The sequence below is a fragment of the Diospyros lotus genome, chromosome 3, assembly GCF_014633365.1.
Source record: "Diospyros lotus cultivar Yz01 chromosome 3, ASM1463336v1, whole genome shotgun sequence".
Taxonomy (NCBI): Eukaryota; Viridiplantae; Streptophyta; class Magnoliopsida; order Ericales; family Ebenaceae; genus Diospyros; species Diospyros lotus.
The window spans coordinates 29770455-29786191 of NC_068340.1; the positions used below are offsets into that span (position 1 = coordinate 29770455).

A 15737-nucleotide genomic window follows, 5' to 3' on the forward strand; every position below is an offset into this window, starting at 1 on the left:
ATAAAATAATTAAGATAAATTTAAAAAATATTCTAAAATTTTTATTGAATTATTTGTTAAATTTTTTAGAATAAATTGAAAGACATATGTATTTTTTTTTTATCTATAAAGCATAATATATGTTTATTTAAAAAATAAATAAACATATTTAGAAAATGTTAGATATGATTTTTTTTTCAAAAAATTATAAAAAAAATTTAACAAACACATTTAAAAAAAATAAAAATTTAAAATAGTTTTTATTCCTTAATTAACAAATACTACCTTCACAAATTCTGTTCCTCCTAGCGACAAAATCCAAATTACATTCTTCTCTTCAGTCTTCACTATTTATTATCATGATGAATCGCCGATCGAGAAAGATGTCTTCTTTTTATTTTTATTTAATTAATTAATACTCTTATTGGGGCAGGGGGCTGGCTGGAGGATGATAGTCTCGAAATTTTGAGAGCGAGGTTGTAGTGGAACTGGGTTTTATTTCTTGAGGCTGAGCTGAGGCGATCCAATCCTCCTCGTTCTGGAACACATTGCTGATTTATCCGCTTTGTGAGGACGACGGTCTTATCAGTGAGTTTGGCAATGGTTAAGCATGAAAGCAGTAGCCCTTCTGTGTCGTAGGAGCTTCTTTGGCCCAAAATGTCCAACACTTGACCTCTCTTCTTCTCCCAACCAAATTCATTTGCGTTTATCCTCCTCCTCCTCCTCCTCCTATAACCCGACGCCTCATCAGTCGTCTGAGAACGACCGTCCGGTTTCCAGTCACCAGAGAGAAGAAGAGACCAAGAGCCTGTGTTGGAGGATACAGAGGCTCCCGAAGGGAGACCCTGTTGGGGCGGCGTTCCAGAGCTGGATGGGCGACGGCTTTCCCGTCCACAGAGGCAATATCTTTCACGCCATCAACCGTTTGCGCAAGCTTCGACTGAACAAACGCGCACTCGAGGTGAAAAGATTTTCTCTTCCCTTCCATAGCTATACAAAGCTCACCACCTGTTTGTAAATGTGCCGAAAAGAACTGTGCCAGTTGCACAATTAGGTAAATGCAGGGAATGTTGAACTTATCTATGCAAGTTTTTTTGTCAACTGCTCCATTGAATTAATACTGTAGGCAATAATGTACCGAAACGCATCGACTAATTTCATTGCCACGGCCAATCCGTTTTGTGGGTTTACTATTTAGTTGCTGAAGGGTGGACAACTGAAGCATCTATTAGAATTTTGGGTCGTATTGCTGGTACCCAGTTTCTAAATACCTGTGCTCATTAGGAAGATTTTACACAAAAATTAGTTCTTCATTCTATAGGGTTCAAGAAATTGGATTGATTGATCATTTTATCAAATTTCTATGCTTGGAGAGAGAGAGAGAGAGAGAGAGAGTTGTCTAGGGGTTAGGATTTTAAAGAACAAGAACAAAAAAGAAAAAAAGAAAAACAGTCATTGTGATGCTGTCCCGTTAAGTATGATCTGTATATTAGATTATGTTTAAATGTTGTACGTTCACAGTTATTTTAGTAAGCATAATCTGAGCATGAAATAGCATTCTAATAACTACTTATAAGTTCTATCAGTAGGATGTAGAAACAAGAACAAGCATTTAATTGAGTCTGAGGTTTACTATCTACCAACAACCTTTTACAGGTGATGGAATGGGTGATCAGGGAGAGGCCCTACAGGCCAAAGGAACTAGACTACTCATATCTATTAGAATTCACGGCTAAGCTTCATGGTGTATCAAAAGGGGAGAAACTTTTTTCTTGTGTCCCATCCGAATTCCAAAATGAGTTGCTGTACAACAATCTTATCATTGCATGCTTGGATAAAGGCATGATACGGCTTTCACTTGCATACATGAAGAAAATGAGGGATCTGGGTCATCGCATCTCATACTTGATTTTCAACCGCCTTATCATCCTTCATTCTTCGCCAAGCCGTAAGAAAGCCATCACAAGGATCCTCAGACAAATGAAGGCTGATAAGGTTGATCCACATGTCTCTACATACAACATCCTGATGAAAATTGAAGCTAATGAACACAATATCGAAGGACTGCTAAGAGCATTTGGTGATATGAAGCAAGCAAATGTTGAGCCAAATGAGATATCTTTCTGTATATTAGCAACCGCACATGCTGTGGCAAGACTGTATACGGTTTGTGAGACCTATGTTGAAGCAGTGGAGAAGTCAGCAACAGGGAATAACTGGTCAACATTAGATGTCCTCCTCATATTGTACGGGTATCTGGGCAAGGAGAAAGAGCTGGAGCGAACTTGGGGTATTTTGCGAGAACTGCCTCATGTTAAGTCAAGGAGTTTCGTGCTGGCGATTGAAGCATTTGGGAGGATTGGGGTTCTAAGTTGTGCTGAACAGCTTTGGTTGGAGATGAAGTCAGAGCAAGGGCTGAAACTAACAGAGCAATTTAATTCAATGATGTCTGTTTATTGCAGACTTGGGTATATTACTAAAGCAACAAAGCTGTATAAAGAAATGGCAGAAAATGGGTGCAAACCTAACGCCATAACGTATAGACACCTTGCCCTTGGTTGCTTGAAAGCCGGGTTAGTGAATGAAGCACTGAAAACACTAGAGTTGGGGAAGAATTTGGCAGCAAGCACCAGGATCAGGAGATCGACCCCATGGCTGGAAACTACTCTTTCAATAGTCGAAAGCTTTGCTGAGAAGGGTGATATAGAGAATGCTGAGAAGCTCTTTGAAGAATTAAAATACGCAAATTATACTAGGTACACTTTTGTTTACAATGCCCTGATGAAGGCTTATGTCAAGGCAAAGATTTATGAACCAAATCTATTAAAACGGATGATTCTGGGAGGGGCCAGGCCAGATTCTGAGACATATGGCCTCTTGAAGCTGATCGAGCAATTCAAAACCTAATTTGTTGTTGCTTTGGTTGTGTAAGAAATTTTTGGGTTTCAATTGTTCCCCTGACAATGCTTGTATTTCATGTTTAAATTCGAACACAATAAACATGGAAGGATATCACAGTTACTGCTATCAGTTTCGTGTTCTGCAAAAATCATAGCTGCAAACGGTTGCTGAGTTGCCGTAACTGACGCCCATTTTCGATCCTGCTTTTGCTCATTAGCCAGGGCTTTCTGAGATGCTGAATTTAAGGTCACTACTCTATATGATGAGATTTTGCAATTTTATACTTACCAAAATAGGGATGTCATTTCGAATGACAGATTGATGTTTGCACGTATTGACAAATGGAATTTATACACTTAATTTGCAGTGTGAAAAGTCTGATCACTAATGATAATATTTGGTGAACTTTCAATTTATCTTTGAAACTGAGTGGAGGCAAATTCAATTACTTGGAACGTGGAAATTTCAGTGATTAAATGAGAGCATTTGTTGAAAATTTCCGGTTCATATATCACTCACCTCCATCTGTTCCCTCCGTTGAAAATTAGATCATTTTTTTTTTGCTTTTGGACATTCTGTTTAGAACTTTACAGAGTTAGATCTGGAATTTTGACAAAAATAAACCAGAATTTAAAGAAAACCAGGACCAGATATATATCTCCATGGCTAAGCTAAACTATAGCAGGGTCATGCCCTAACACACACCTATATCACCGCTCTAGGGGGGAAGTTTGTCTTCAAGAACTGTTATCATCGTGGTCGTCCTCGTCACCAGAAACCTTAATCTCACTAAGTGGAATTGGCTGCTTGAATTCTAACTATAACAGAACAGTTGTTGACCCAAAGTTATTATACTCTGAATAGATTCAGCAGTACAGAACAGCAGCACCACGCATAATCAGGAAATTGTCATCCCTTATTAACAGAAGAAACATTTCAAGTATTTATTCCTCACATTCGCAAAGGTGGGAGAATTGCTGTTCAGGTGAGAGAGTTTACGATCAGAGCAGCGGTAGCAACCGCACCTCCAGTAATGGCATCCATCACGATCTTGTCTCCCTTATTGTTGCTGGCAGCAGATACCAAGGCCCCAGTCAAGGTGCCTCCAAGCATTGCATTCTTCTGCAACACATGAAATTTTGAAAGATAAAGAATGTACAAGACGGGGGCGTGGTCAATTAAAGATTACTTGCTCAAACTCAAAATGACGATGAGCCAAAACATCAAAACGTGTTACAAAGTTCAACATGAACTCAAGAGGCTAGTTGTCCTTGAGGAATTTGAAAAGAATTTTTAATTTATACATGGATGACAAGATGGAATGAAATTAAACAACAAACTGTAGAAATTACCCAGTCCCTGGTGCCACGTATTCTCTCCATGCCATATTCCATTCCTACATATACTCCAGCTATAGTTCCTGGCAGTGCATTTCCGGTAAATCATGCTACCAATCGCACTAGAGCTGCTCGACATCCAATAAATAAGTTCTCACATTTAACAAGTTCCAAATTTGAATGTTACTTACCCCAATAAGCACCTTCCTTGCACATCTTCTTTAACTGCAATGAGGAGGACTTCTTTTAGTGGGATTAAGCATCAGATTTCAAGTTGTTACAGCTAGAAGAGTTAGTTGTATGAAAACTGCTGCAAATGGCTAATAAGAACGTTGGCCTCTAAATCCCTCCAAAAGCAGCAATATTTCCATTAGCAGGATAAGCATCTTCCTTGCTATTGAAGAGCATCCCTACTGCTTGCTTTACTAGAGTCGTGAAAAGGCTATTTCTACAACTCAAACACGTAACATTCTGATCACAAAACAGCAACCTTACCAATTCAAAGAAGACTTTCCCTATTATTGCCAGAAAACAGTTTTGTATAACCAATAAAGCAATAACCATGTCACAATGGGAAAACAAGTAGAGTGCCATTGCCATAAGTTGCATAAACTTCTTCCTTACTACTAGTTAGCATTCCAGAGCGCCATTGCATTAGTTACACAATTAGATGCAGAATATGCCTGCTTTTTAGACAGTCCACCACTAGGAATCAGGTATGAGATCCCAGATATTCACATCTCAGTGGACTAATGAATCAACGTTGACAGCCCATATAAGCAGGGTGTACCCAAAAACAGAACAATCTACAGATTTGTGTGGATTACAAACAAGAGCACATACAGGACAAGTTCCCAATCAAGTGAAGCATCACTCAAACACAGATAGTGCTCAAAATCAAATAAGGAGAATTTTCCATCGACAGTAATAGGAAAACCTTAATAAACTGTAGTTGAAATGAGGTAGAAGGCAAGGAGTTCTCACCGAATTCTCAAGCTTGTGTTGAGAAATACTCCCTGCAAAAACCATGTTACTTCAACGCATTAAATCAAGAACAGCAAATGAACGTAAAATATAATAACGAACTAGTAACATTGACAACAGGCCATTAAATTTAGATTAACTCTTCAAAAGGCCACAGCAAAATTTGGCATCATACTAAGTATATCATCTAAAAACATCATTTGATTCATACAACTAAGGCCTAACAGTTTATACAGGTGAGTGTAAAATACACCCTTTCCATCTGTTTTAACCCACCCGCGCAGTCAATATCAGGAAAACCCATCAATATTCCATCACATATAGCTCACTCGAAGAAGTTAATTAATTCGGATATTAACTATAAAGCCCCTAAATTCAGATATCAAAGCAGTCAAGACATGGACGGACACAAAGACGAAGGCGAAGAACGACAGAAAAACGGAACCTGTTTTTACGATGTGATATGCTTCCTCGGTCGCCGTCTTTGCCACTGCAACCTGGAAGATTTAAAGAGAAAGTAAACCAAAGGCGAAGAAAGAACTGATATTTGATGATGATGGCAACGGAGAAGCAGGAAAGAGGAATTTTACAGTGCCGATCTTCAAGAAGCCGTCGACGGTGAGATTGAGGAAGGGATTGCCCATGTCCACTATCAAGTCTACCTTCGGACTTGTGACTGATCCTCTGAATCCGGTCCTCGGCATCTCCTCTCTCTCTCTCTCTCTCTCTCAATCACAGCTCCTTCCCTCTCTCTCTCTCTCTCTCAATCACAGCTCCTTCCCTCTAGTGTTTCGTATTCTTCTGCTGTCTTGAAATGGGGAAAAAGGGGGCAAAACTGACAAAGCGTAGAGAATGATCTATCTCTATAATTTTTGTTTTTTTTTATCTTGTTAATGTTTATATGTTAAGATAATGGTTAAATCTTTTCCAATTCTCATCACATTTGGGTGAAATACGTACTTTGGATGTCCTTTTTATTGTGGAGATTTTCGTCGTTTGATTTCTTAATTTTTGATAAGAAAAGTAAATTTAAATATAATTCACAATAATTACGTAGAGAATAAATTTAAACTTAAAAACTTTAAGCCACCCATTATTCTCTGCTGACCAATGAAACATTACTCAATATGAAAAATCTCTCACAACATAATATTTACCCTGATGAAGGAGCAATGCCCAAAAGGGGCAGTTTTCAAAACGCAACTTATTTATTAAATGAATTTCAATTTAAGAACTTCAAAAGAAAATGATTTTTGCTGTATTTATGTCAGTACAAGAACTTAAATTTAAGAACTTGAGAAGAAAACACAACATGTTACTGTATCTATCTCAGTTGCTTTCCATCTATTTTGGGTTTGTCTGAAAGGCTACGATATATGGTTGATGGAAATAATTAATATATAAATCTTATCGGCTTCTCTCGGTGTCGGTGGTTCTGATTGGATCTGCAGCAGTGACGTTTTCTAATATCCACTTTAGTCTGCTTCAGCAATCAAATATCTACTTTGCTTCCATTCGTCTCCTTTTTCAGATATCCTCCCTTGTGAAAAAAAATAAAAATTACTCGAACAAAATGAACCCAATTAATATATGCGAATTTAAGCTGCAATGAAAATTCATTGCAACAGAAGAAGCTTCTTAAAGCATAATCCCATACAAAGCTTCAGATTTATATATATATATATATATATGGGTGCTTTAGATTATCCACATATGTCGTCATAAATATATAGAGCATCAGCTTGTTCTAGTGAGCAGCTACAAAATGACACTAATTCCGGGCGGAGAAAGAGATCGATAAGCCACTCGCCACCACCTGCCGCTGCACTTCTCTTTCAGTCTGCATACTTGCATTCTTGGTAACCTGCAATCCGCCGGCCGGTCCATCGGTGTTTAGTCAAGTAACTTCCAATAAGATTTAATTAATTTGTTGATCCCAATTAAAACTGAACCTAAAAGAAGTAAAAAAAGCAGCTTTTTTTTAAATTTTCTGTTGAACTTACTGGGGTTGGATAGGGTAATGAAGCCGGTGTTGAGGAAATCACAGTCGAAGTCGTTCCGGCCGTTGATCTGATAATAAGAGTTCATGGCGAATGATGCATGGGATCGGACGGTGTTGGGTTCGAAGCATGGGCCATCGTTCTGTACTGGGGCGCAGTCGACGCCGGAGCCGCACACGAAGTCTAGGTTCGCCTGCAAGGCTTCGTCGGCGGCTTCCTCCTTCGCTACACACCACTTCTTGCCCGAATCCGACGGAGCCTCAGCCGTGGGCATCACTGGAGTGGAGCCACCTTTCTGCATTTAAATATAGGTAAAAAAAAAAATAAATGTTAAGTCACACATAAATTCAGAATACTAGTCCACTGTGAAACACAATTTCTTAAAATTTCAGTGAATTAAATAAGTATGCTATATTCTAAAATCAAATTCAAATTGGTCTCCATTTGATTGAAAAATATTTTAAATAATATATTAAAAAATGAAGAATCCTTGAAGACATCCCAAAAGCAACTCTTAATCCCCAAGGATAAATAAATAAATAAATTCTACTTTCATCGTTCTATTCGTATTTCCTTCTGGGAAAAGCAAAAGGCCAAAAAAGAAAAAAGAAAAAAAGTGACACGTTTCCAGCATGCAATGGATTGAGGTCCAGCGCGAATTCTTACAGCTATCCACTAGCTGGTTGTCGATGAGATGCCGCATACCTGGCCATCGCGCAAAATGCCCACGTCGTAAACCGGAGACAAATCCGGTCGGAACAGACCGAAGTTCCGCTCTGACGTCGACGGCTTCTGATTCTCGTTGAACAAGGAGAAGATGTACGTCTCGAAGGTCTTGTTTGGCATCAACGGAGTGCCGGCGCCGGAATTAACGTGCTTGACTAGGTTCCTGTTATACGACACCGCATTTTCCAGGTTGACGCCCGGCTGGTTCGGGTCCCCAGCGGACGGCCACCCGGTCTCCGCCACCACGATGTCCACGTCGCCGTACCCAACCCTCTTCATCGCCGAGTAAACGGCGTCCAATTGGGCATCGAACATGTTCGTGTAGTTCAAACCTGTGGCCTCGTCGAATACGCCGTCGTTTGGTAGGAACAGAGCGTAGTCCAGAGTCTTATCGGTAAACCCGAAGAACGGGTACGGGCAAACCATGAAGGGCGTATTCGTTTGGAGATGGAATTCTAGAATCGGGGCGAATATGGCCCGATCATACCCGCGGCGGAACCGACCCGAGCTGGGTGGGTCCGATATTGATAGAATGCCCAGAGAGTGAGGCGTCGATACCTGAATGTCTGTAATCCCAGATAGATTCAGGGCGGAGTAAAGGGCTCTCATGGCAGGGAGGAGGTGGGCGATGAGGGTTTTGTCGGAGGTGGCGATGACTTCGTTGCCGACGGCGATGCGGTGGATTTTGGTTTGTGGATAGAAGGGGAGGACGTTGTTGGCAACCCAGGACTGGGCGGCGGGGAGCTTGGCGAGGGCTGGGATGTCGCCGTTGCCGGCGGTTATGGTGATCGCTATGCCGGAGTTAGCGAATGCGCGGAGAATGTCGGGGCTCGTGTCGAAGATCTTGACTCTGTCGACGGAGGTTTGGTCTTTGATGAAGGCGGCGACTTGGGCTGGTGGCGGCAGGTTGTCGGCGACGGTACCGTAGTTAACGCCGATGGAGTAAAGCGCCATAGCCTGGCAAATGACGACGAAGCACACGGCAAAGTGTAGTAACCTAACGGAAGTTTGAGAGGGATTCGCCATATCCAGAGGTTTCCGCCGTCTGGGTCTCTGGGAAAAGAAATGGGGAGAGGATGTTTGGTTCGGGAGAAAATAGAAGGGAAAATTTTTACGTGGTTGCTTGTGAGGGTTGGATTTAGTTATTTATAAGTGTGCGATTTTGTTCAATTAGGGTCAAAATGTCATTTGGGATCTCTCTCGTCATCTCATTTTTCTCTCTTTTCTGATTTCTCCCATAACTGACCCCCTACCTCGCTCCCTTGACCCACTACGAGGCAAGGTGGCGAGGCAATGAGGCTAGGTGACATGGTGGCGATGTAACGGGTTGACAAGGTGGTGATGAAAGTATGGCACAATAAGACTCCAAGACAACGAGTCAGTGGTGAGAGGAAAGAAAGAGAGGAGAGAAAAATGAGGTGAATAAAAAAAGAGACTCAAAATGATATTTTTATTCTTAGGGAAAACGAAATAGCACTTTGTGTAGCGTGAGATCAAGTGAACAAACCATTGATTGTTAGGGTACGAGTAGAGATGAGAAATGGGCGGGCGGGGCCAGCCTGGCCCGCATCCCGCTTGGCCCACCCATTTGGTGGGCCGGGCCGAATTTGGCCCACGAGCGAGATGAGTAGAGCCAAGGAAATGGAAACTTAGGCTCGACACGGCCTTGTGGCCCTTAATAAATGGGCCAAAGTGGGCCAGGCCGGGCCATGAACTTGCTGAGCCAGCCTGTGAGCAATTTATTTTTAATTTTTTTATATATAATTTTTTATTTTTTTCTCAAATGTAACTAATATTTTTTAAAATATGTTTATTAGTATTTACTTATAATTTTGATGTTTGTAAAATTATTATGTTTGCAAGAAACATAATTTTTAATTATTATGTTTATAATTATTAAATACAAACAAAAATTTTTAAATATTTTTTTTATTTTTGGTGGGCCGGGTTGGGCCATTTTAACAGACCAGTTGGTGGGCCGGCCCATGGGCCATTTTGGTGGGCCGGGCTGAGCCAGGCCGCGGGCCACATATTGCTGGTCTAGCACGACCCTCATTTTGCTAGTCGGGTCGGCCCGGCCTATTTGCTACAGTAACGGGCCAGTCTATGAGGCAAGCGAGCGGGCCGGGCCTGCCCATGGGCCACCCAACCCATTTTCTATCTCTAGGTACGAGCCCTTTTATAAAAAGAAATTATAATACTTAATTACAATAATTATCTTTTTTGTTTAAAAATAGTAATAATTTTTATTATTAAATAAATAGATAAAATAATTATTTTATTTTCATCTTCTCTTTTTTTTTCTCCCCTCTCATCTAATTTTGAATAATTAAAAAAAAAAATGTCAACTACCATTGTCATAACTAATCTAGATTAGAACACAAATTTAGCAGATTTAAATTCAAACATAAATCTAGATGAATCTAGGTGTTGAACTTTTTGTTTGACCAACCCATATGAACTTAGGTTCCGTCAAACTCAACAAATAGTGGTCGGCAAATGCATAGGCGACCACAAGCCAACAACTACCACTATGGTCGTGTTGTGAATTTAAAAACCTTTACTATAACAAAAATGATTTGTTGAAACATCTTTTTTAGGGTATCTTTTAAAAAGTGTTATTTAAAATACTATTTTAAGGCACAATCTAAAAAAGTGTCTCAATAGAATAACTCTAATGAGACACAACAATTAAGCGCCCTAATAAACAAATCTAAGTGCCTTATAAAATATTATTTTAAGGCATAATTTAAAGAAATACCCAATAAAATAATTCTAATGAGGCATGATAATGAAGTGTCCTAATAGACAAATCTAATATGGCAAAATTTTTAAAATGTCCTATTAAAATAATTCTAACGAGACACTTTGATGAAGTGCCCTAATAGACAAATCTTAAAGGTTCTGATAAAATAATTCTAATGAAACTTAGATATACTATAAAATTAATATAGATACATATATTAATAAGATGATGTGTAGATTAGGTAGTCATGCGCGTCTAAGAAGAAGGAAATGTTCAGGGTTTAAGCTGAGATGAGGGGTAAATTGGAGTTAAGAGAAGGCCTTGTGAGGGATGTAAAAAATAAATTTATAGTGATTTTTGAGACATTTTTAAGTGTCGCAATAAACTTAAATTTATAATTATTTTTGAGACATTTATAAGTGCCTCAATATATTTTTGGGGCACAATTACACGTGACATTATTATTAGTGCCTTAATAGTTAAAATGCCCCAATAAACTATCTATTAAGATATTTTTAAATGTCTCTTAATCCAAAATTTGTTATAGTGCCCCATCATAGTCAATGGGATTTCATTGGAGAACTCATCAAAAGCAATGAGAATTTCCTAATTCACAAGAGAGATTTTGTTAGGTGATGGTAATAGTGAGTTGTTTCTTGCCTAAAAAGAAAGAAAAGAGAAGAAGAATTGAGGGATACTTATTGTTGTTGTGAAAGATAGCCTTTGTAGTCAATTCCCATTGATCCTGTCACTATCACCATAGCCGAACCACTTCCCTCTCTTCCTTCTTCTTCTTTTTCTCATTTCTCTCTTCTTTTAGTTGGACTGTCATAGTTAATCGCTTATCCTAGTAGTTTAAACACTACTACAATGTGGAAAAAACCCATCTTGTCAGTCACGTGATGGCAATAGGGCTTTATTAAGAGGGGTTATGCTATAACACGAATAAAACAGTGGACAAACTGGTGGACAACTCTCAGTCTAAATTAAAAATTTGTCATTTACTTTTCCCCCCAAATTTGTTACTCTATTCTCATATTTTCTCTTCTTTTTCTCTACTTCTTCCTCGTACTCTCTTGCTTTCTTCCTCCACAGTTGTTCGTCGCTATGGCTGTTCTCATCGTCGTTGTAGTCACCATCGCAACTGCGTCTGCCATATTTCGCCATGGATGTAGCCGCCTTTACTGCTGTTCATCTCCGACGCAACCTCAATTGTTGTCATTAAATGATCGACGTCACAGCTTCTGGTCGCCGTTCCAGCCATCGCCGACATCTCTATCTCCTCTATTTCTTTCTCTCTCCTCGTTCTCACCGTCGTTCCCAACCATTTTGATAGAAAGATGTATATTTATTTTTAATATTTATTGTTCATTATATTGCATTTAATATTTTTAAAATTTTAACCAAAAAAATACACATTTTAACCTATCATAAATCATAAAAACACTTAACATACTATATGAGTTAACTATTTTGTTTATAAGTTTTAAAAACTTAAACTAACACATAAATATATAATATATTTATATATAATTATTAAAATCAGCTGCCTTTGCCTTTTAGCCCATGCCGTTACCTTCATCAACATTTAATCCTCTATATAATTAAAAAGAAGAGTATTTTATTAGTAATTAACCATACATGCATCTATGGTGTTAAGCCTGCAGAGATTCAATTTGATAGGAAAGACAGATCATCATGGGAAGCCAAGCTTCATTGCAATGGAACACACAATGCCAATGTTGAATTTAAAGAAACGAAGATAATCACCAAATTAAGGAGTAGAAGGTCATCACTATTTACCAGAGATCAATATTGGGCCGATAAACACCCACTCCATATATGTGTACATACTTTCAGCTACGTATAATAATACATTTCACTAATTAATTAATGGATCAAAATTCAAACCAAACAGCTGTGTTGAATCTCCACCTTGATACCTAACAAGGCCTCCACACAAGCAAATAAATTTATTAGTTGACACAAGTACCAAATAAATTGAAAATTCACTTACCTTTACCAATGTTTAAAAGTGTAAGACAATTTCTAAACTTTGCCATGTGAGAACCTTAGTCCCATATCTGAAAGATTATACTAAGACAATATTGTCTCAAGTTTAACAATATATCGAGATACAATGTCACGTATAAAATGAAGTTTGACATCTATTTTCTTAGTGAGTTCATGAAACACAAGATTTTTGCACAAGTGAATAGCAGATTGACTATCTGAATATACAATCACGCCATTGCTTAAAGCACTTAGTTCTTTAAGTAAACCCTTAAACCACAACGTTTCTTTAATTGCTTTAGTGGCAGCTATATATTCAGATTTGATGGTAGAAAGTGCAACTATGTGTTGAAGTTGTGATTTCCAACTAATGCAAGCATCACATAAAGTAAACACATAGACGACATGGAGTTTCTATTATCCCTATCACTAGCATAGTCAGAATCTGTAAATCCTTTTAATTTCACTCATTTAGTTTTATGTTTATACACTAAGCCAATGTCACAGGAACCTTTCAGATATCTTAACAACCATTTTAGTGCTTCCCAGTGTTTAGGACCAGGATTAGACATAAACTTGCTAAGTGTACTAACTGCATGATCTAAGTCAGGTTTAGTATACACCATTAGATACATTATAGATCCAATGACATTAGAGTACGGTATTTTACTCATGTATTCTTTTTCTTCTTCATTAACAGGTGACTGTTCTTTAGACAATATGAAATGGCTAGCCAAAGGTAAGGAAACAGGTTTACAATCAAACATACCAAATTTTTTCAATATTTTCAGAACATAAGATGATTGGTGTAAAAATAAACATGAATTTGACATATTCCTCTCAATTTCCATCCCTAGGATTTTTCTAGCATTTCATAGGTCTTTCATGTCAAATTCTTTATCTAGAGTTATTTTTATTTCATTTATCACCTTCAAATTTGGGTCAATTAAAAGCATGTCATTAACATATAACAATAAGAGCACATAGTTATTATCTTGTTGTTGAAAATATAAGCAGTGATCAAATTCACTCCTTTTAAACCCAATGGAATGCACAAAAGAGTCAAGTGTTTGTACCATTGCCTAGAGGACTGTTTTAAACCATATAAAGATTTCTTAAGGTAACATACATGATTAGATTTATCTTTGTCTTCAAAACCCCTAAGTTGAGACATATAAATCTTTTCTTCAAGGTCCCCATGCAAGAATACAGTTTTTACGTCTAGTTGTTCAAGTTCCCAATTAAAATGTGCAACTAAGGCAAGCATTACTTTTATAGTAGTATATTTGACAACAGGAGAAAAGATTTCATTATAGTCTACCCCCTCCTTTTGTGTGAACCCCTTAGCTACCAACCTAGCTTTAAATCTTATTGGTTCATTCCTACTAGTACCCTCTTTAACTTTATAAATCCATTTGCAACCCACTAAAGATTTGTCTTTTGGCTTAGGTATTAATTCCCATGTTTGATTTTTTATTCTTTCATTGCTTTGACCCATTCCTTAGAGTTTTCACTTTTAATTGCCTCATCATATGTATTTGGCTATTTGTCAAGTAATTCTTAATAACTGGCATAAGCAAGACTATTGTCGGTTCCTAATATTTGAGGAATCCTATGTGGTATTCTCTCCTATCTCTAGTCAATTTGTAATCGGTTAAAGGGTCTTAGTCAACAGGATGTTCCTCTTCCACATCCTCACTACTTTCTCCCTCAGTAATAGATTGATCTTGAGTATCATTCTCCACCTTACTAGGGGTAATGGGAAATATGGGTACTCGCTCTTTCCACCTCAACCTCGGGCTCTTCATTATCTTGTTGTTTCTCACTCACCAAATCAGACTCATCCTTAAGACATGGCATATCTACTTCATTAAATGTGACATCCCGACTAATAATAATTTTAACACCCTTTTGGTTTCTATCCCATAACGTGTATCCCTTAACACCTTTAGGATACCCTAAGAAGATACACTTTTTAGATCTAGGATCTAGTTTTCCCTCACTCTAATGAGAGAAAGTTGCATAACCAAAGGTTCTTAACACAAAATAGTCCGCACATTTACCATACCAACGTTCATAAGGAGTATTACCATTCAAAACAACAGAATGAGTCCAATTGATCAAATAGAAAGCAGTCATAATAGCCTCACCCCAGAATGACTTAGGCACACCAGAACTCAACATCATACACCTAACTTTGTCAAGTAGAGTTATATTCATCATCTCAGCAACTTCATTCTGTTGTGGAGTATAATGGATTGTTTTATGTCTAGTGATGCCATTCTCAATGCATATATTGTTAAAATTAGCATTAAAAAACTCAAGACCATTATCCGTTCTCAAAAATTTTATTTTATTGCCAGTTTGATTTTCAAATTGAATTTTTTAATTTTTAAATTTTTGAAAAGTATCAGAATTTTCTTTTAACAAATAAACCCATACACGCCTAGAGAAGTCGTCAATAATGGACAAAAAGTACTTATTGCCTCCAAAAATGGGATTGCTCCCAGGACCCCATAAGTCTGCATGAATATACTCTAAGACCCTAGACATCTTATGACTGTTAGATGAGAAAGAAAGTTTATGGTGTTTTCCAAGCACGCAGTGGTCATAAAATGGCAAATCTAACACTTGATCTTTACCAAACACACCCTTATCGTTAAAAAATTTAAGTCCCTTAACACTTACGTGGGCTAACCTATTATGCCACTTTTATGTGTGATCATCAGTGTCAACTGATGCAATAGTGGGAGTAGTGCCACTAATTACTTTAACATATGTGATATATATATGCCATTTTTTCTAATTGCCTTAAAGGCTCTAAGAGTACCTTTAAATATTTTAATCATGCTACCGTCAACCCCACTCGTAAAACGTATCTTTTCTAATTTCCCTACAAAAATCAGATTTCTACCCATTTGTGGAATGTTCCTAACTCCATTTAGTGTATGCACAAAGCCATTTTCAAATCTAACAGTTATGTCACCAACACCAACAACTTTATAAGCAACATTACCACACGTAATGACATGCCCATGATCAGACTCATGC

General features: G+C 38.0%; 3 protein-coding genes across 3 annotated transcripts; 1 reads left to right on the top strand and 2 right to left on the bottom strand.

Moving 5' to 3' along the window:
* Nucleotides 1-301: 301 nt before the first annotated feature.
* Nucleotides 302-3256, top strand: LOC127798083 (pentatricopeptide repeat-containing protein At1g07590, mitochondrial-like). Its single transcript, XM_052331388.1, has 2 exons — nucleotides 302-940; nucleotides 1636-3256. The coding sequence occupies exons 1-2, from the start codon at nucleotides 590-592 to the stop codon at nucleotides 2884-2886; spliced, it is 1602 nt and encodes a 533-aa protein (XP_052187348.1). The 5' UTR covers nucleotides 302-589; the 3' UTR covers nucleotides 2887-3256.
* A 253-nt stretch (nucleotides 3257-3509) lies between these two features.
* On the bottom strand, nucleotides 3510-6016 carry LOC127798084 (outer envelope pore protein 16, chloroplastic). Its single transcript, XM_052331389.1, has 6 exons — nucleotides 5792-6016; nucleotides 5647-5698; nucleotides 5202-5233; nucleotides 4409-4442; nucleotides 4233-4300; nucleotides 3510-4002 (listed from the first exon to the last, which is right to left on the bottom strand). The coding sequence occupies exons 1-6, from the start codon at nucleotides 5903-5905 to the stop codon at nucleotides 3862-3864; spliced, it is 441 nt and encodes a 146-aa protein (XP_052187349.1). The 5' UTR covers nucleotides 5906-6016; the 3' UTR covers nucleotides 3510-3861.
* A 776-nt stretch (nucleotides 6017-6792) lies between these two features.
* LOC127797745 (glucan endo-1,3-beta-glucosidase) lies at nucleotides 6793-9228 on the bottom strand. The gene is made up of 3 exons (XM_052330882.1): nucleotides 7907-9228; nucleotides 7205-7496; nucleotides 6793-7065 (listed from the first exon to the last, which is right to left on the bottom strand). The coding sequence occupies exons 1-3, from the start codon at nucleotides 8951-8953 to the stop codon at nucleotides 7037-7039; spliced, it is 1368 nt and encodes a 455-aa protein (XP_052186842.1). The 5' UTR covers nucleotides 8954-9228; the 3' UTR covers nucleotides 6793-7036.
* Between the last annotated feature and the right edge of the window lie 6509 nt (nucleotides 9229-15737).